Source organism: Zonotrichia albicollis, chromosome 18 (assembly GCF_047830755.1).
Source record: "Zonotrichia albicollis isolate bZonAlb1 chromosome 18, bZonAlb1.hap1, whole genome shotgun sequence".
NCBI classification, from domain to species: domain Eukaryota; kingdom Metazoa; phylum Chordata; class Aves; order Passeriformes; family Passerellidae; genus Zonotrichia; species Zonotrichia albicollis.
The window spans coordinates 12,297,613-12,318,542 of NC_133836.1; the positions used below are offsets into that span (position 1 = coordinate 12,297,613).

The 20,930-nt window shown below is 54.3% G+C and overlaps 1 protein-coding gene across 4 annotated transcripts in view; it reads right to left on the reverse strand.

Moving 5' to 3' along the window:
• The window catches only part of NOS1 (nitric oxide synthase 1), an 86,369-nt gene that overhangs the window by 33,946 nt on the left and 31,493 nt on the right, over nucleotides 1-20,930 (reverse strand). For all 4 annotated transcript variants that reach the window (XM_074554591.1, XM_074554590.1, XM_074554589.1 and 1 more), the window contains exons 2-3: nucleotides 17,905-18,965; nucleotides 6,086-6,209 (exon numbers count right to left, since the gene is read on the reverse strand). In XM_074554591.1, the coding sequence (XP_074410692.1) occupies nucleotides 6,086-6,209; nucleotides 17,905-18,614 (834 nt within the window). In that variant the 5' untranslated portion in view covers nucleotides 18,615-18,965. The remainder of the gene's footprint in view (nucleotides 1-6,085; nucleotides 6,210-17,904; nucleotides 18,966-20,930) is intronic.

A 20,930-nucleotide genomic window follows, 5' to 3' on the forward strand; every position in this document is an offset into this window, starting at 1 on the left:
CAGCCTCAGCTCCCTGACACTGCCTTGGCATGGGCTCTTCCAGCTCTCCTTGAGTTCTGTGCCAGCACGGGGAGAGCCTCAGCCAGCACAGAGCTGGTGAGGAGCAGGACTGGTTACAGGTGCTCCTTTCTGCACATTTTCACAGATAAAACCACAATTTTCTGCTGTGGCCCTTACTCACCCCAAGCACTTAGAGCCTCAAGAGCCATCAGTGTGTGCCAGTGGGGACAGGGGAGCCTGCAGTGGCTCTGGGCAGCAGAGCTCTGTCTGCCAGGAGCCAGATCTTACACAGGGATGTAATTCCATCCCTGGAACCACGGTGCTGCTGCTGCTGCAGCTCTCTAGGTGACATCTGAGAGCGTCCTGGCCAAAGCTGCTGCTGTTTGGCACCACTTCAAGGCTCTGCACAGCAGCTCCGGGCTGGGACTGGGTCTGTCCCTTCCTACAATCCTGGGGCTGGTGTCCCTTTTGGATTAACCTGGTTTTCTTGAAGCTGATGCTGCCTTCAGCAGTGTCACCTCCTTTCTGGGGATCCTGGGCTCCTGTCACCCTGCAGCAGCAGCAGCACAAATTTAAAGAAGCAAAGAACCAGCACAGGGTGGGAAAAGCTGCTGTCTCAGGAGGGAAGGCAGCAGGGATGATAGAGCAGCTGAGGCTCCAGCTCTGACTGGTTCCCACTTCACCAGGGGATTGCTCTGCTGTTCCAAAGCTCTGAGACATCAATCCTGGCTGACTCCGAGGCTGAGCAGACACCTTTGCATTTGCTGGCACTGCTGACCAGACTTTTTGCTCAGTTCTCATTTTTACAATAAGTCCAGACTTTTTTCCCCCTGGAAAACAGGGATTTCAAACAGCCTGAGGCTCGTGGTGTAATGCTACGCTCTGAAAACATATTCTGGGAGCAAGGGACAGAGGCTGGAGGGGAAGGCAGAGATTTACAGCCTGAATCCACAGCAGGACCTTCTTTAGCCCTGCAGTTTCCAAGAGCTGCTCCCTGCACCCCTCAGGCTGTGCTGCTGCGGATCTCTGACATTCCCCATGTCACAAATCCCATGATTTTCCCAAGGACTGTGTCAAAGTCTGCCCCTTGAAGCCAAATGTCCACAGACCACATCTCAGCCTCCCCTTTGCACACTGCAGAAACTGAATAAAAAAACCTCACGCAGAGCTCAAACCCAGCAGTAAATAAGAACCTCCTCGATGCAGTCCTACAAAACCACTATTTTTAAACTCATTTTTTTCAATTTTGAGGAGTCCAGCCTGAATCATGGCAGTGGCAGCTCCTGGTAATTTTTTTCCCCCTGCTTGTTTTACTCTTCCAAGAGAATTGAATCATTCTTTAGTCACCAACAGCTTCCTGTGCTCCCTGACCCACCCGGAGGACCAAAGGGGACAATCTGCCACCTTCCCTCTGAGCCTGATTGCTCAGAGCAGCTCCCTGAGACGGGCAAAATGTGCTGAAAACAGCTCAGAAATGCAACCAAAACCAATCCTCACCTGCCAGACAGAAACCAGGAGCACCAGGCAGGGAGTGTTGATTGCACCCAGCACTTTTTAATGGGAGTTTTGATCTCCTGACAAAGTGTGCTGCTAAAATACTTCTTGCTGGAGAAGGTAGGGCCCCAAAACGTGCTGGGAATGCACATGTAGCAATGTCCCCATCCTCAGAGCAAGGGGGGGGATGCAAGACTCAAAAATCTGGCCAAATCTGAGCCTTCAGACCTTCAGTTCCTGCCCCTTCCCTACCCTGGGGCCAGGGGGACGCTGCCACCATGGGGTGACACAGCTCCTGGGACAGGGGACACTGCCACCACTGGAGGACAAAGGGACAGAATTTCACTGTGGGTTGGGGCTTCTCTGCTCTGCCTCAAACTCCCCCAAAGCTTCTCCCCTTCTCAATTTGTCTTTTCCCTGCAGGAGCTGGGCAAGCTGGAATCACAGAGTCATTCAGGTCAGGAAGTCGCTGAGGTGGTTGATCCCAACCTCTGGGTGAGCACCAAGCTTCGAGCTGGAGCAGAGCACTGAGTGTCATTCCTTGGACACTTCCAGGTGTTAATGGGACCCCATTCATCTGTTCCTTATCTCTCTCTCTCTGAGTGACCACATTCACACCTCCCTCAGGAGGGGACATTGTTGATAACAGCTATTGAATGTCCCTGCATGGCTGATAAGAACTACAGCATCCCATTGGGAGATGGGAGCCCAGAGGGAGGAGCCAAGCATTGCTACATGGATATAATCTGGAGATTCTGGAACACCAGCACGGCTTCTCCACTGGATTCCCAGAGGAACAGCAGCTGCCTCTCCTTCCACTGGATCTTCAGAGGAAGAATCCATCCTTCTCTACAGGATCCCTGCTCCAGCAGAACCACCCCTGACACTGCAGGAGGGCTGAGCCACAATTCCAATGGGACTGCCACCAACACCCTGACCCACAGGCTGTCAGGTTGTGTTCTGACTCTGGCAGTGTTTAGTTTACTGCATTGCTTATTTTATTTTTATTTTCTTCCCTAGTAAAGAACTGTTATTCCTGCTACCATATCTTTGCCTGAGAGCTCCTTAATTTCAGATTTATAACAATTCAGAGGGAGGGGGTTTACATTTTCCATTTCAGGGGAAGCTCCTGCCTTCCTTAGCAGACACCTGTCTTTTCAACCAAGACCTCCAGTGCCTGACAACCCTTGCTGGGAGAGGCCCACAGAGATGCTGAATCCTGGGACAGCAGCCAGGCTGGAGCAGAGGGGTCAGCTCTGACACCCCCATCCCAGAGCAGCTGTGGAGGAGAGAGAGAACCCAGGGGAGCCTGGGAAGGAGCTGTGTGTGAGCTGCTGTGTGTGTGTGTGTGCTGAAACAGGAGCCAAACACTCCCCGCCGCTGTGCCAGGGAGGCAGCGTGAGATCTTTTCATGTTTTAATGAGGCAGCTGGGATCTGGGTGACTCAGGAGAGGGACAAGCCGAGAGACAACTGCGGCACACGCGTTATGCAAACAGCTCCCACCCGGAGCGTGCCGGCACCCGCGGCTCCCGGGCTGTCTGCTCCTGTTGCAGTGTGATGGAATATCCTGTCTCAGTATCCCAGTTCTTTACCCAGGTGTGCCAATAAACTCTCCCTTCCCCTTCCTTGCCCCTGCTGACTGCTGTCCATCAATCTTAGCATTCCAGCAAGGGCATCGTGTGATTGGCAGAGTTCAAAAGATGCCCTCTAGCCCTGGGGCAACATTGGGCCATCCGGGTGTCCTTTGTCCCCTGAAATTTCCCGTCCTGTACCTGGTTGGTGGCTCCCTACCCCTTCCCTGCCCCTCTCCCAGGGGTTAAAAGGAACAGCAACCACGGGCTCAGGGAGTTCTGTTGGAGCTGCTGCTGCATTCAGAGGCCTGAGTGCCAGGAATAAAACTCTGGATCGAAACCTTCCAGCAGAACTGACTCCTTTCCTTCACCATGACCTTAAAGCTTCTCTGCCAGAGGTAAACCTGAGCTCCTGCAAGCCTGCACTTGTCCCCAAGTGCCCAGCAGCAGCATCCAGCCAGCCAAAAGTGTCTCTGAGGTGAAACACCACAGCTGCCGCCTTGGTCAAGCAGCAAGAGCCAGACCAGCCCAGGCACGTTTCTTCCGGCTATATTGGGATTTAATTCCAATATGCTCCCACAGGAGGAGCCGTGGGGGCTCCTTGGGGACACAGTGACAGCGGACAGCTCTGTCCTGGGCTCTGCAGGTGCTCACCCTGCTCGGCTGAGTCCCAGCGGGGTGAGAGCAGCAGCAGCCAGGCTGTGGATTTATCTCCGTGCTGACATTTCCGTCCAGACTGCATCAGCCCCGCTCGGCTCAGAGCACATCCTGCGCCTCTGCTCAGCTGTAAATCACCCCCACAAGCTGCTCTGAGTCGCTTCCCCTGAGAGCCACATGGGCCCAGAGCTCCTGGTTGCCCTCGGGCTGCTCCCGAATCAGTCCCTGCAGGCTGGAACAGGACCTGGCACAACCTCAGCATCCTCAGGGTTAGGGACAGTGGGATCAGGCTGCTGGGAAACCAGTGAAAAATGCGCTGTGGTTTCGTAAAAAATAACAGAGGGATGGGGATCGATGCCCAGCGGGGCTTTCAGCACCTTATTATGAGCCTCAGTGAGCATTCGCCACCTGGCCAAGTGAATCCACCCAATCCTGCTTCAAAAAAACCCAAGGAAAGTTCCCACTTGGCTTGACTTTCCCCAGTGTTAATAGTATTTATTGCTGCTTGAAAGAAGTTCAGCTGCCTTGACTGCACACAGCCCTGGGGAATGGCTGGGGGAAAAACCAGACTGCTTCCAGAAAAGCAGGCGTAAGGATTCGGGGATAAGAAGGATAAAAAGAAAGCTGTGCATCCAGTGAAAAAAAAATAATAAAGAGTTTAATAGCAGCTTAAGACTGGCGGTTTTGGCAGCCCCAGCACAGAGAGAAATTAAGCTCTGCACACAGAAGGTTATAAAGTGCTTATAGTAACAGACACGGACACGCACGGGGCTTAGCAAAGGAGCAGGGAGACTCTGCACAGCTGGGGCAAAGGGAGCAGCCCTGACCTGTCCCTGGGCTCAGAATCCCATGAGCTGGGACGTGGGGCTGCCCAGGGCCATCCCCCAGTGGCTGCCACCAGCGTGGGGTGACACCCAGCCCAAGGGTGGCTGTGCTGCTGGGATACCTGGCCATGGTGCTGAGGTGAGGGAGGGTGGAAATGGATCCCAGCCAGGCTGGGTACAGCCCTGCAGCATGGCCAGGGCTATCCCAGTGCCCTGTGTGGGCATCAGCACCAGCTCAGAGGGTCTGGTGTGTCCCCCGTGGGTCTCAGGCACTGCCAGGCTGCAAAAGTGAATGGGAACACCATTGCATGCAGGAGAAATGCATCCGGCCCTGGGGCCAGCTCAGGAGGGACCTGGAGCTGCTGGGGAGAGCCCAGAGGAGGCCATGGAGATGCACAACCCCTCTGCTCTGGTGCTGTGGCTGCCCCTGGATCCCTGGAATGTCCAAGGCCAGGTTGGACATTGGGGCTGGGAGCACCTGGGACAGTGGAAGGTGTCCCTGCCATGGCAGGGGTGGCACTGGTTGATCCTGTGGGGATCTCTGTGTTCTTCAGGCCACCCATCCCTCTGCTCTGGAGCCAGGCTGGGAGAGCTGGGGGTGCTCACCTGGAGAGGAGAAGGCTCCAGGGAGAGCTCAGAGCCCCTGGCAGGGCCTGAAGGGGCTCCAGGAGAGCTGGAGAGGGACTGGGGACAAGGGATGGAGGGACAGCACACAGGGAATGGCTCCCAGGGCCAGAGGGCAGGACTGGATGGGATATTGGGAATTGGGAATTGTCCCCTGGCAGGGTGGGGAAGGACTGGAATGGAATTCCCAGAGCAGCTGTGCCATCCCCTGGATCCCTGGAAATGTCCAAGGCCAGGCTGGACATTGGGGCTGGGAGCAGCCTGGGACAGTGGGAGGTGTCCCTGGCCATGGCAGGGAGGTGATCTCCAGTCTGGTCCCCCAGGTCCTGCCTGGATAATCCCATCAGGGAGATCCTTTTGCCCAAGCAGCCCTGGCAGAGCTCACGCACGTCGTGTTTTCCCCGAGGTGCTCTTGGTGGCCTGGCAGGGGCTGCCTGACGTCTCTGGCTCCGCTACAAACGTGGAGTTAATCTCCTCTTGGCAGGGAAGCCTGAGAATTTATGGCCATGGAGTGTGAGAGATGAAAAGGCACCGTGGAAGGCATTATCTGAAGTGCTCTATTGAATTACCATCAGATGAATCCAAAGGACTTTAATGATGCAGCTTGGCCTGGTGCCACCAGAGGGGATCACACTCCCCAGGGAGGCCTCGGCGTCCTGCTCCTGGCTGGGCTCCCATCCCGTGTCAGATGAGGAGCAGCATTCTCCAGTGACCTCCATTCCCTGCCTGACCCACGGCCCCTCCAGCTCCTGGCCCCAAGGGGCTCAGGGATCCGTCACCTGCAGCTTTTGGGGTCACACATTGTCCCTGCAGGTTCTCTGCGCTGCGAGAACCCACCAGGATGGCTCACATTCCCACAAACCCCGGGGATTCTGGTTTTCCCACCCAAAGGAGCCCCAGCCTCGGCCTCTTACCTGCTGTCCTTCAGAGCAGGGGTTGTTCAGGACCACGGGGACGTTGCTCTTCCCCCACAGGTCCCCCGGCACACGATCGTTCTCCATCCGAGCTTTCTGGGGATTGTTCTCCCCTTCCCTGAAACTGAAGGGTTAAAAACCTTTTTGGGGTGCTGGCACCACGGGTCCTGCTCCAGCTGCTTCCCGCAGGAGCCAAAACTTGGCCAGTGCTCCGTGGGAAGGGAGGAAAGGCAGAGCCTCAGCCAGGGCGGTGAATCACCGAGGTGAGGACAACCCAAGCAACCACGGGAGCTCCACCTCAGAGCCACAGCAGTGCCCACACCGGCCCTGCAGCAGAGCCCCTACAGCACCCCAAAATCCCGCTGGAACCTGGGAAAACAGCCCTGGGAGATGGGGAAGGGAGGCTGGAGGAGCTGGTGGCAGAAGGAGCTTGCAGAGCAGCTCGGTGCTGGTGAGCAGGGAAGGGGAAAAATCAGCCCAGAACAAACAGGAGCTGAGCTCCCAGGAGCTCTCCCTGCTCTTCCTGACCTTTCCAGAGGCTGGAGTGGAAGGGATTTCAGCCTGGCAAACTGAGGAATAGGTGGGATGTATTTGAGTGGGGTATATTTAGTGAGAAATATGGGATGTATTTGGGGGAAATATGGGACATATTTGAGTTGAATATGGGACATATTTAGGTTAAATATAGGACATGTTTGGGTGGAATATGGGATATATTTGGAGGGAATATGGGGTATATTTGAGAGGAATATGGGATATATTTGGGAGAATATGGGATATATTTGGGTGGAATATGGGATATATTTGTGTGGAATATGGGGTATATTTGAGAGGAATATGGGATATATGTGGGGGGAATACAATATATATTTGGATGGAATATGGGACATATTTGGGTTGAAAATGGGACATATTTGGTGGGAATATGAGATATAATTTGGGACAATATGGGACATATTTGATGGGAATATGGGATGTATTTAGGGGGAGATGCTGGGAATGAGGGGAGGGCTGGGCACTGGGGACATCCCAGAGCTGGCTGCCCCAGCCCAGGGGGTGACATTGGAGTAACTCAGGTGTAGCACAGGAGTAACTCAGGTGTGGCTCAGGTGTAACTCAGGTGTAGCCCAGGTGTAACTCAGGTGTAGCTCACTGCACCACACACCTTTTGGGCTGTGGGAGAGGCTCTGAAATGCCACCTGAGCTGGTGCAAAGCCTCTGCCAGGTGAGCCCTCCTCAAGGAGAAAACAAACGGGGTTTAGAGAGGCGACATTCACACGGGCAGGGAGTGGCACCTGTGTCACCAAGGCCACCAGGGAAGGGGCTCCTGGGCTGGGCAGAGCAGGGGCACGGGTCAGGATGGGCACAGGCACTGAGGAAATGCCCTCTGGAATTGTTCTGCTCCTGCTGTCAGTCCTTAAAAGCCTTCCAGGTGCCGCTGAATCAATAATGAGAATTCTCATTAACGGCGGCAGGGTTTGGGCACTGACCAAAGTAGGACATTTGCACCCAAGGCATAAATCACACCAGCAGCATGCTCCTGATTCAATTTCAGGAAGACAAATAAATACAAATAAATTCCGTTTCACAGTCCTTGAACTCCTTTAGCTTAAGGAAAAGACTTCATTTAAAGAGCATCTCCCTGTGCTTTTCCTGTCATTTTTCTGCTTTTACAGAGCCATGCTCAGCCGCCAAAATATTTCCCTGGGCTCTGGCCACCTTCCAAACATTGGAAAACGGCCACCTTTGTGGGAGTGAGGAGGCACAGGTGCCCAAGGGCCGTTTTCCCTGGGATTTCTGTGCCCCTCCAGGCGGTGGAAGCTGCTCCCTGGTGAGCTGGCTCCTGGGAGGATGTGAGTGGGTTTCAATCAGATAAAACACAGCTTTTAAAAAACCCCACCCAAGCACCTCAGCCAAAGGCAACAGAGATCCTGTGACCATGTTCACAGGGGTTCTTGGATGAGGGAAGAGGCGAGGATCTGACTCCATGTTTCAGAAAGCTGATTTATTATTTTATGATATATATTATATTAAAACTATAATAAAAGAATAGAAGAAAGGATTTCATCAGAAGGCTGGCTAAGAATAGAAAAAGAAGGAATGATAGCAAAGGCTTGTGGCTTGGACTCTCTGTCTGAGCCAGCTGACTGTGATTGGCCATGAATTATAAACAACCAATTGAGACCAATGCACCTGTTGCATTCCACAGCAGCAGATAATCAATGTTTACATTTTGTTTCTGAGGCCTCTCAGCTTCTCAGGAGGAAAAACCCTAAGGAAAGGATTTTTCACGAAGAGATGTCTGTGACAAGATCCCAATCTCTGCTGCAGGGGGGTGGTGATCCACAAATCCCAGAATCCACAGGGATGCACAGAGATCCTGAGGACAGGGACGGGGACAGCCACACATCCCTCTGTGCCCAATCCAGAGGGTAAACTCAGGGTTTCCTGCCCAGGCTGCCTCCATCCCAGTAATCCCCAGCAGGCAGGCAGCAGGGAATTAGCAGGATGAGAGCCCGGCCAGCCTGGCTGTCCCCTCGGAGCCAGCCCAGCTGTTCAATCTCCTGGAGAGCTCCTCTCATTCCCACGGCTGCACATCCCTGCCCTCCTGCCCTGATCCCAGCCTGCCAGGGGACTGTGTGGGAAATGGATTTGTAGAGAATTCTCCAAACCTGACAGAAGGCCCACACAGTGTGCACCTGTATGCAAACCTGGAAATAAGAAATGCTGACTTGGAAATGCCATGGAATGGGACAGACATTGCTGGGAGAAAAATGGAACTAAAAAGAAGTTTTAGAAGATGGCCTCGCAAATAAGACTGGATAATTTAGAGAAATAGAACTATGAAAGATGCATTGAATTAAGACTTATGAGGGGTAATTTTAGATGATTGGCTAAAAAGCATTTACAGCATCCTCTGGCTGTCCAGGATAGCCAGGACCCCTGCCAGGGGGCTCAGGGACCCTGGCACAGAGCCCAAAACACCTCTGGGTTTGATTATGACCCATGGAGCAAATTACCAACCTTAGATGAAGATCAGCAAGCCATGACAAATTTAGTGAAGTTATCACCGGGTGGAGATGTAGATTTTGGGGTTTTGGTATGGGGGTTCAGGAGGCAAGATGGAGGGAACTGGGTGTGTCCAGCCTTTCTCCTTCTTCTTCTTGGCCTCCATCTCCTGCTGTGATGTTGGCACTCACAGATTGGTTTAGAGTAGAAGCTCAGTGTCTAACATAGGTGATAGATATTGGGAAGGAATTGTAAACATTGTACATGTAGTTTTTAGTATAAAGACATAACACTGCCCTGGGGGCAGGCAGAGTGCCTGGAACTGTCCTGCTGGATGGACCTCAGCAGGGCAGGAGAAAATTTTTAAAAGATAAGAAACAATGAACAACCTTGAGACCGAGAAATGAAGAGCCCTGACTCCTTCTTCAAGTGCTGGGCTGGGAAAAGAGACTTTCTAAGTTTTCTTGGGGTCACTGTGACCAGCTAAAGATCCTGACAACCTGGGTGCTCCACATCCCTTGTTTGTGTGCCTGCAGGTGTGGCAGGAGCAGATTCCTGCTGCTCTTCTCCTCCCCATGGATTTATGGCTGCACGAGCACAGCACTGAGGGGCCAGCCCTGCTGGGAAAGCACAGCCAAGGGTGGCTGTGACAAAGCCCCAGAGTGACCTGGGGCTGTCCCTGGTGCTGTGCCTGCCCTGAGCCTCCCCCGGATGGGGCTGCCCACAAGGATCCGGCTCTGTCCTTTTGGAGTGAGGCAGGCAGAGAAAAGCCCATTGAGAGCAGCCAGAGCCTCAGCCCAGCCCGAGCACAGATGGGGGAATAAAAATAAAAACCATCAATTGCTTCATTTTACAAATATTTCCTGGCCCTCGCTTGTGAGGGCCTGGTTTGCGAGTTGGGAAGGGAACAGGATTTTTGGGATGAGTTGTTTTCCTCTCTTGCCGTGGCTGCTGCAGCCCCCAGAGGCACGGGGTGACCTGAGGATGTCACTCACAGCTCCAGCAGGCTCAGGGGACAGCCACAGCTCAGCCCCTGGACAATGTTTGCTTTTGGGAATTTGGGGTTTTGTCAAAAGGAGAGCCCCCAAAGCCATCCTGGTGGGCACTGGGGGGGCACAGCTCCCTCGAGGGAGCCAGGCTGGCCATCCCCAGGGATCTGCCCTGGGAGAGCCACAGGGACAGAGGAGCTGGCTCCTCTTTTTGGAAAACCCCAGGCCAGGTTGGACACTGGGGCTTGGAGCAGCCTGGGACAGTGGAAGGAGTCCTAGGACTGGATGAGCTTTAAGGTCTTTCCCAACCCAAACCATTCCATGAGATGTTTTTAATCCCCATTTTGATATCTTCGGAAGCAATGCTGAAGATGGAAGCCACTGGTTTGATTAACTCCCAAAAGCCAGATCCAGGATCCAGGATCCCTCTCATCACACACTCTTGGCCAGATCTCTTGGACCTGGAGAGACCCAAAACCCTTTTTGAGGGGTTTTTGTGATCTGAAAGCCAAATCTGATGCTTTAAAAAGGAAAGAGGAATCCTGCCCTCCCCCCCTGGTGCCTGGCAGAGCCTGGGATGCTGCCTCCCCTTGGAAAGAGCATCTGGCTGTTTGGAGAAATGAGAGGCACCACTGTTTTCTTTTGACTAATTTGATGATGTTGCAGTGCTCCGAGTGATGAAGCAGAAGGGAAGTTGCTGAGACAGCCCTTTCAGAAATTTCTCCAAAGCTTTTCCAAAAAAGAAATTAAAGGGGAAAAAAAATAAAAAAAAAAGATGGAAAGGGAAGTTTGTCAGTTTGTCACTCGGCTCCTTTGAATTTCCTTGGCAGAAGGATCTCTCTGCTTCCCAGGCAGGGAGCAGAGCCAGCCCTGGGATGGATGATGAGGGTGGCAGTGCCCACGCTGCGGTGACAGCTCTGGTGACACTGATAGCATCACCCTGTGCTGTGACTGAGGATCAGCTTCTCCTTCTCCTGGCAAACCTGAGCCTGGGGCTGTGTGGGACGCTCAGGAGAGAAATTCCTTCCTCTTACCTCATTCCCTGATTGTTCCTGGGGCATGGCTGCACTTGCAGGGCTCCACCTTCAGGTGGGACCAGCAGCTCTTGCCTCACCTTTCCTTTGCCCCATGGAAAACCACGTTCTAGAGGGGCAGAAATTAAAACTCCCTAATTTAATTAATGTAATTAAAATTAAAATGCTTCCTTCTCTGGAAAAGATGCTGGCTCCAGGCTGGAGTGTTCAGCAAGGTCTGGACAAGAGCAGAGGGAGAGGGATGGGGCAGGAGAAGGGATTAGCAGGGTGCAGAGGATGGAGCAGAGCTCAGGAAGGAGGTGGGGATTTGGAGGAAGGAATAACTCCAAAATCAGGGATGCACTCCCTGGAGAGGCAGCAGGGACAGTGCAGGGTGATCCAAGCAAGGAACAAATGGGAGAGGAGATCTGAGACAGCACGGAAGGAGGAGGAAAAGCCTCAGGAAGAACCTGTGGAATGATCTGGAGAAGATCCCGCAGCCTCAGAACGTCAGGAATGTGCCCAGCACTGGGATCAGGGACTAATGAGCTGAGCAAGCTGCAGCCTCAGGGAGCCTGTGAAATATGAGGCTGGCAAATGCCTTAGAGGAGGCGCTGACACGGAAAGACCTGGGAACAGATCCAGGCAGTCCCAGAGTCCCACCAGCACAGCTCAGCATTCAGCCAGCACCGAGCTGCGACGGCTCCTGTCCCTCCACAGTGAGCTCCTGCAGGATCCCAGCCCGGCCAGGGGAGCAAAACAGCTCAGGAATGATGGGAACCACTCCTGGATCTCCTGTAGGTCACACCTGAACGTCCTGAGGGGTCACTCCTGGATCTCCTGTGGGGTCACACCTGGGTGTCCTGGGGGGTCACACCTGAACGTCCTGTGGGGTCACACCTGGATCTCCTGTGGGGTCACACCTGGATCTCCTCTGGGATCACACCTGGATCTCCTGCAGGTCACACCTGAACGTTCTGTGGAGTCACGCCTGGATCTCCTGTGGGTCACACCTGGATGTCCTGTGGGATCACAGCTGGGTATCCTGGGAAGTCACACCTGGATCTTCTGGGGGGTCACAGCTGGGTATCCTTTGGGGTCACAGCTGGATCTCCTGTGGGTCACACCTGGATGTCCTGGGGGGTCACACCTGGGTCTCCTGAGGGGTCACACCTGGATCTTCTAGGGGGTCACACCTGGATCTCCTGGGGGGTCACACCTGGGGGCTCCTGTGGGGTCACACCTGGGTCTCCTGAGGGGTCACAGCTGGGTATCCTGTGGGGTCACACCTGGATCTCCTGGGGGGTCACACCTGGGTCTCCTGCAGGTCACACCTGAACGTTCTGTGGAGTCACGCCTGGATCTCGTCTGGGATCACACCTGGATCTCCTGTGGGGCACACCTGGGTCTCCTGGGAAGTCACACCTGGGTCTCCCGAGGGGTCACAGCTGAGTATCCTGTGGGGTCACAGCTGGATGTCCTGGGGGGTCACACCAGGATCTCCTGTGGGGTCACACCTGGGTCTCCTGTGGGATCACACCTGGATGTCCTGAGGGGTCACAGCTGGGTATCCTGTGGGGTCACACCTGGATGTCCTGTGGGGTCACACCTGGATCTCCTCTGGGATCACACCTGGGGTTCCTGTGGGATCACACCTGGATCTCCTGAGGGGTCACACCTGGATGTCTGGGAGGATCACACCTGGATCTCCTGTGGGTCACATCTGGATCTCCTGGGGGGTCACACCTGGCCCAGGGGTTTGGCTGCTGGGGGCACACATGGGGACAAGGACAGGGGAACCCAGGGGATGAAGGAGCAGCACAGAGGCTGAGCTGTGAGGGGTGGATTGGGAGCTGGGCTGATGGGTTTGGGGAAATATGGGGTGTATTGGGGTGGAATATGGGATATATTGGGGTGGGAATATGGGGACATATTTGAGGGACTATGGGACATATTTGGGGAGAATATGAGATATATTTGGGGGAAATATGGGGTATATGTGGTGGGAATATGGGATATATTGGGGTGGAAAATGGGATATATGTGGGGGGAATATGGAATGTATTTTGGAGGAATATGGGGTATATTTGGGGAGAATATGGAAAATATTTGGGAGGAATATGGGATATATCTGGGGGGAATATGGGGTATATTTTGGGGAAATATGGGATATATTTTGGGGAAATATGGGATATACTGGGTGGAATATGGGATATATTTGGGTGGAATATGGGGTATATTTGGTGAGAATATGGGGTGTATTTGAGGGGAATTTGGGACATATTTGAGTGGAATATGGGATATATTTGGGGGGAATATGGGGTACATTTGGGGGGAATATGGGGTACATTTGGGGGAAATATGGGATATATTTGGAGAAAATATGGGGTATATTTGGGTGAAATATGAGATATATTTGGGGGCAATATGGAATATATTGAGGAAATATGGGATATATTAGGGGGAATGTGGGATATATTTGGAGGAATATGGGACATATTTGGGCAGAATATGGGGTATATATGGGGAGAATATGAGATACATTTGGAGGGAATTTGGGATATATTTGGGGTGAATACAGGATGTATTTGAGTGGAATATAGGGTATATTAGGAGAGAATATGGGGTCTATTTGGGGGAATATGGGGTATATCTCCCCTAATATATCCCATATTCTATTTTCTCCCCTAATATATCCCATATTCCACCCAAATATATCCCATATTCCCTCCAAGTATATCCCAAATTCCTCCAAAATATGGGGGAATATGGGATATATTTGCCTGGAGGGGGGGGATATGGGGTGTATTTTGGTGGAATATGGGGTTTCCAGACACAAAATGCCTCTCTGGATCAGTGATGGAGTGGAGTGATGAGGAAGAAGCCTCGGCCAGGGGAGCAGGGGAAGGCCAGAGCTCCCTGCATCCATTTCCAGAATGGCACAAACGTGGAAATTCCAGGGAACCTTCTCCTTTCTGAGGTTTAAAACTTTTGCGTCCAAGTGCAGAAGAATGAAGACAGGTCAGAAATGCAAACGAAATGTTTTGAGCGACACAAAGAGATTTTGGTGGTCCTGAGGAAGGTGGGAGGAAGAGAATTTGGGAATTTGCAGTTCTCTTTGGGAACTGCAAAATTATGGGGTTTGTTCCAAGGCAAGCTGGAGCCTGAAACCTTGAAACCTTTTGTGAGCTGAATTCCTGCTCTGAGCACACTTCTCCCTCTCGGGGCTGCTGCTTGGACTGAAACTGCCATGTTTCCATCATGCTGCTCATGTCATGGAAGAGACCTGGGAAGGAAAATCAACCCTGGCAACTCAGTGGGGAGGGGGGGGAAGAAGGAGGGAAGATGGGACCTGACAATCTCCCCAGAGCTCTGAGGGAAAAACAGACCTGGGCTCGCTGGCAGGGAGTGAATCAAACTCTATTTTTGCCTCCTAGCCCACGGTGAGCCTCATGGCACAAATGCCAGCTCTCATCATACCTTGAGCCCCACATCTGTGCTCCCTCTGCTGATGGCAGATGGCCTGAGCTGAGGAGCAGCCGTGGTCACTCCATGGACAGACCCTGAGGGCACGGGGTGGGAGGAGAAGGCAGCAAGGAGAATTCCCCTGGGGAATGCAGATCGTGGGGGCAGGGGATGGAGAGGAACTGATTGTGTGCCCACAGCAAATTATGGATCAATCAGTCAATCAATCAATCAGCCACAGGATGGATTGGAAGGGACCTTAAAGAACATCCAGTCAGGGTGCTCCCAGCCCCAGTGTCCAGCCCCAATGTCCAGCCTGGCCTTGGGCACTGCCAGGGATCCAGGGGCAGCCCCAGCTGCTCTGGGCACCCTGTGCCAGGGCCTGCCCACCCTCACAGGGAACAATTCCTAATTCCCAATATCCCATCCATCCCTGCCCATTTTGAACCCAATCCCTTTATCCTGTCCCTCCATGCTCTTATAAGAAGTCCCTCTACATTTCTCTTGTAGGCTCCCTTCCAGTTTTCCTTGGAAGTATCACCGGAGAAAGCAGCTGGAAGCCCAAAACATCAGGTGTAGTTTAAATTGGTTTTACCAAAGCTCATCTTGAGCAAGGAGTTTTTGTCTCCCTGTGGACAAGCTCAGCATTGAGCCATCCCCTCCTGCCCTGGGAATGCTGTCCCAGCTCCCTGAGCCAGACTGGATCCAACAAAGTGCCCTAGGCTGGGGTGGTCAGCACCAGGCAGAGAGAAGACAGAACGGGATCAGGATCCATTGCAATCCCACCATCTCCAACTGGATCAATGGCAGAGAGGAGACAGAACAGGATCCATCCCAATCCCACCATCTCCAGACCAGGCTGGAGGTGTCCAGCTCAACCTTGAGCAAGGTTTCTCTCCCTCCTGGATGTGGGTACAGCTCAATTCCTGCACTATTCCTGCCTGGAGGAGTCAGGGCTGAGCTGCATCCATCTGACATTCCTCACCGAGGGTTTTTTGGCATTTTCTTGGCACTGACCAACACTCTCCCCAGCTACCCGCTCCCCATTGCTCCCTGACCTTTCTGCACTCCTCCTGCCATCCAGGAAAACTCGGAGTGCAGGAGACCTTGAGGATGCCCTGGCTCTGTGAGAGCCGAGCTGAGGAGATGAATCATGCCCAGCCCAATCCCACAGAAATGCCCTTTGCCCTGCACAGCAGCTCCTGACAGCTTCTCCCTGCAGTCAATCTTTCCCACATCCCTGCTCCAGCCTGGATCTTCTCCCCCACACCACAAAAGCCAGGCTGCAGCTTTTCATCAAGCAGGAGAATTTGACTGAAAAGTGGATTTTCATCCCCAAGGTATAGAGATAACAAAGACTTTTTTAAAAAAAATTATTAGGATATTGAAAACAAAAAAAAAAAAAAAAGATTTTGGTGAAGTCCCCGCTTTGCTACTTCAAGATCCTTCAGTTTAAGTGAAATCAAAGTGAAATCAAAGCATTTCTGTTTAATCTCTGAATAAAAGAGACTTCTCAGAGTAGAATCACGTTTTTCATCCCTCCCCATGGCTGGAGCAGAATTTCTTTGGAGATCCTGCGGCTGCTGGGATGAGGGACATGGTTTGATGGGTGAGGCTGCCCCTGTTCAACCCCAATATTTGGGATTGTGTCCTCTGGGCTGCCACCCTCAGGTCCCTGAGCCAAACCAGAGGGGATTTTGGAGCCTCCCTGCACATTTTGTACCCAGTCCTGACCCTTTCAAAGTCTCAATCCTTAAACCAGGCTCTCCCAGGATGGGATTAAATCCAGACAGGTTTTTGGAGAGCGTCCTGAGCTCGGGAAGGGGGTTAAATCCCTTCCCATTGCACAGCAGATTTCTGAATTTTCCAAATCCCAACAATTCAATTGAACAATTCTTGTTCAAAAAGTGAACCTGGAGAGCAGCTGTGGTGGGGAGGGGGTGGCAGGAAGGACACCCAGACACCAGCACCGAGCCCAGCAGATATTTTTTCCCTCTGACTCAGTGTGAGCACCCTAACAAGCTTTGAGTACCGTGTCCTCCACGGGAAGCAGGAATAAATTGGGAGAGCAGGAACGACATGAAAACAACTGAAAATAAAACAAGGACGGTGGAAAACACAGAGAGTGGGTGGGATTGGGATGGGAGCGAGCGGGAGCTCAGCCTTGGCTGGGAGCCCGTGGTGGGGACCCCGCTGTGGCTCTCCCCCCTTTTTTCTGATAAAGAAAAATGAACACAATGTTTTCCTTCTCCTAAGAAGTGTCTACAGCAAGAGAACCTGAAATTACAGAGAACTTGGCATTTCAGATCTTTCCGTGGCCGAGGCACGGATCTGCAGCTCCAGCAAACCCTCGGGGCTTTTCCAGCCAGTCAATAAGCGAGGGCAGCCACAACCCTGCTGCAGCACTTGACACTGCTAAAACGTGTTTGGGGACTTGGGGAAAAGCAGCAGGAAAAGGCAAGCTAGCAGTGTTAATGAACGGTCAGGAGGAGAGGGAGTTGGCGCTGAACAAACCCGGCTGCAAACAACAGCTCTGGAAAGCAGGAGGGACCCCGGGGAGCTGCCCCGGCTCTGGGAAACACTGAGGAAAATCAGGAGCTGTGCCACTTCCCCCTCCTCAACAGGACATGGGACAAGCGTTGTTCACATCCCCACCCATGCACACAAGTCCTGAAACAGCGATCTGGCTCTGGAGGAGCACGGGCAGATCCGTCCTGGCGTTTCCACAAGGATTGGCCATCCCGAGCTCCCGATAGGGAACATCTCCCTCCTGCCCCCAGGCTGGTCCCACTGCCCCCGCCCTGTCTTGGCTTCAGATGGAGCTGGACTGGGGCTCTCCTCCCCTCTCCCAAAAGGTTTGGGAGCTGATTTCTCCTAGGAAGCACCGTGCCCTGCTGGTCCGACCTTCCTCTCCCATTAAAGTTAAAGCAGATTTCAACCGGAGAGCTCCAAGGCAGGACCACAAGGACAGGAATACCCTGGACCTTATTTGGCAGTTGAGGAAACTGAGGCACGGGGTTTTGCTTTGACTTAAAACAAATGGAATTGGGAACATGGAGCAGAGATTTATCCCAGCCCAGCCCGTGATCCACCACATCACACAGCTCAGCTTTCCATGAGACATTATTCCAAATCTCCCCAATTTCCCATGCTTAGATCTTCCTTCCACAATCTTCTCCCAATTTTTCATCTTCTCCTCACCAACCACTTCCCTCTTTTCCCCATCCCTTCCCCTCCGTCTCCACCCAGCTGTGCCGGGCAGCAGCCAGCTGTGGAGAGGCGCTCGGTGAGCCAAAACCAGCGCGTTCCACCAAAGGTAAAAAATGTATTTAGGGAGACCTACCAGTCCACCTGGACTTCTATATCCCGTGTCTCTACCTTGGAGGGCGCATCTCCACCGCTGTCCTTACTGCTGCTGCTCTTCAGCAGGTCCAGGACGGGCTCAATCTCTTTGAGCAGCTCGTTGTCCTCCACGCCGCCGTTGAGGCAGGAGTGAGCACAAGCCCCGTCCTTGTCCCTGCCGCCGTCCTTTGCCCCTTTGCTGCCGGGAACGAGCCCGTTAACGTGGACATGGGGCTCCACCTCCTTGCCCGTTTCCCTGCTCCACAGCGATCCCATGGCTGCTGGCTGCTCTTTGCTTGGGTTGGACAAGTCAACTGCCTTGGGAGCCGGGCACAGGGGTCTGGTGACACGGACGGTTTTGGGCGTCCCGTCGCCCGTAAAGGTGGTCTCCAGGTGAGTGGTGAAGCCCTCGGGGCCGCGCAGGATGAGCACCACGTAGGTCTCGGAGGCGATGCTTCTCAGGATCTCCAGCGCCGTCTCATAGCTCATGTCCACCAGGGGCCTGCCATTGACGGCCAGGATGATGTCCCCAGCCTGGATGAGGCCACTCTGCTCGGCAGCCCCGCCCCGGATCAGGTCCGAGATGATGACGGGCGGTTTGCTGACGCGCTCCTTCACCAGGAAGCCGAGGCCGCCCACCTTGCGCTTGAAGAGCCTCACCGAGATGACGTTGGGCTGGATCTGCTGCACGCTGAACACATTCTCTTCCATGGCAGCCCCCTCCTCCAGCCCGCTCTGCAGGACCTCAACACCCTGCTGGGAGCAGGGGAATTCGCTGTCCGAGGGTGGGAAGGAGCAACTCTGGCTCTTGAGGAGCTGGACTCAATGGAAAACTCCCCTGGGCTCGGGCTGCCGAGGGGCTCCCTGCGGCATGCTCGGTGGCACTGCTCTGCGAACGGCAGGAAAGCGGGAATGTCACCCCTGGGAAGGCAGGCTAGGAGCAGGGCTGGGCATCGCCCGGGGTGGGAAACATTCCAGCTTCCAGTCAGCCGCTGGCACGGAGCGGGAGGCAGCGCGCTGGCTTCACCGGCATCCCCGCCGACGGTGCGCGGGCTTCTCTATCTGCAAAGCAGGGGAAAAACCAACAAAGGAGGGAGATAAGTGAGGCAGGGCAGGCGCAAGTGCCCGCTGAGCTGAGCGCGGGGCTGGGCACGCCGCGGGCACCCCGTCCCCACAGATGTCACCCCCCCAGGCTGCAGCCTCGCAGCGCTCCGGGCTTTGCTCCCTTCACCTCCCCCTGCGAAAATCGGCACCATCTGTTCGGCGGGGGCGCGGGGGGAGCGGGTAGCCCTTGCAGGGGCCGCTGGGCAGGGCAGGGCAGAGCAGGGCAGCCCTGGCAGGGGCCGCTGGGCAGGGCAGGGCAGGGCTGGGCAGCCCGGCTCGGCGCACCCAGGAGGCTCTGCCCGCTCGGGATCCCCGCTCCGCGTGTTCTCCAGAGCAACCCACAACCTGCTGGGTGAGAGCCCGACAGGGAATGGGCAGCCCTGCCCGGGAGGAAACCTGTTCCGGAGGTGCTGTCTCTCTGTTCCGGAGGTGTCACTCCAGGCGCAGCAGCCGGGGAACAGAAGAGGCCGCTCAGCTCCCCTTCCTTCCCCGAGTTGGGAAAACACTTCCAAAGGCAACTGCTGCTTTTAAGGCTGGCTGCAGGGATCAGCGCTCGGCTCCTCCTCTGCCCAGATTCCCAGCCTGGCACGGGGAGAAGGAGGGGACGCTCGCCCTCCCCCGAGCCCAGCCCCGCTCCGGCGGAGGGGAAACATCGCCGGGAGGGCACCAAGGAGCTCATCCCACCCTTAGGATGAGCAGGAACAGCCCTCGCAGGGCTCAGGAGTCACAGCCCATTGGCTCCTGATGGGACCCTTGTTCTTACAAGGCACGCTTGGCTTCTGTCACTTCTGCTCCCGAAGCCTCCCCGCGCTCCCCTCGCGTTTTTCTCAGATGCTCTGGAGAACGTTTCTCTCCAGGACTGTGCCCTGACGCTTCGCATCGAGCCAGCGCCTTCTTTTCTTTTTTAAAATCGGAGTTTTCGGCACAGAACAGAGGGCACATGTTCTGCTGGAGGCACTGCCATGGCAAGGAGAGCAACCTTGTCTCTCCACATGCCCAGGGCAGCTTTGGCACCTCCGGCCCCTCTCTGACAGGAGCTCCCTCAAGCCCCAGATAGGACAAACAGGGATCTGAGGGGCAGGGCAGGGACACCAGCGCCACTTGGGCACGTTAATCCTCATGTGAGGAATGCTGGGCTTTTTAGCAGCGAATTAGGAACAAAACAATTCGAGATCCATAACCCAAACCCTTGGGTTTAACCCCTGTGGCCCTTCCCCTGCTGTGACTCGGCCCTGCAGAGCAGCAGTTTACAAAGGGTTAAATACCACTGAGTCACATCCACCAGGGCTAATTAATGCCCTAATTGCAAATGACACTGGATCAGGACCCCGGGATGGGCTGTGTCGCCACCCGGGGCTCGGGTAGCAGAGCAGGAGAAGGAAGGTTCCAGTTTTGGGAAGGATGGAGGAAAGCAGGAATTCACTTCTACCCGACAGCTCCTGTCCCGTTCCTTCCCTCCCACCCCTCCATCCCTTCCCCATCCTCATCTCGCTTTCCCAGCCGAGTTTTCCCAATTTTCCCAAGCTCTTTGGGATTCTCAGGAGCCGCTTCCTTCTCCCTGCCGGGCTCTGATTTCCCGACCCCTCTGCCCCACAAGGTGACCATCACTGGCCGGGCAGGGCTGGGTCACACCAAACTCATCCCGATGAGCCTCGTGGGGACAAAGGTGGCTTCGGAAGGAGCCGCAGTGCCCCGGGAGCACGGAGCAGAGCGTCCTGAGAGGGGCCGGCCCTGCCGTGCCATCGGGGCTCCTTACCCGGGTCAGATCTGTGTTTGTGCATCTCGGTGGGCACAACCACCCTGGGCACTGCCTGGGAATATCGGATATGTTTGGGGGGAATATGGGGTATATTTGAGTGGAATATGGGGTATATTTGGGGAGAATAGGAGATATATTTGGGGGAAATATGGCGTGTATTTAGG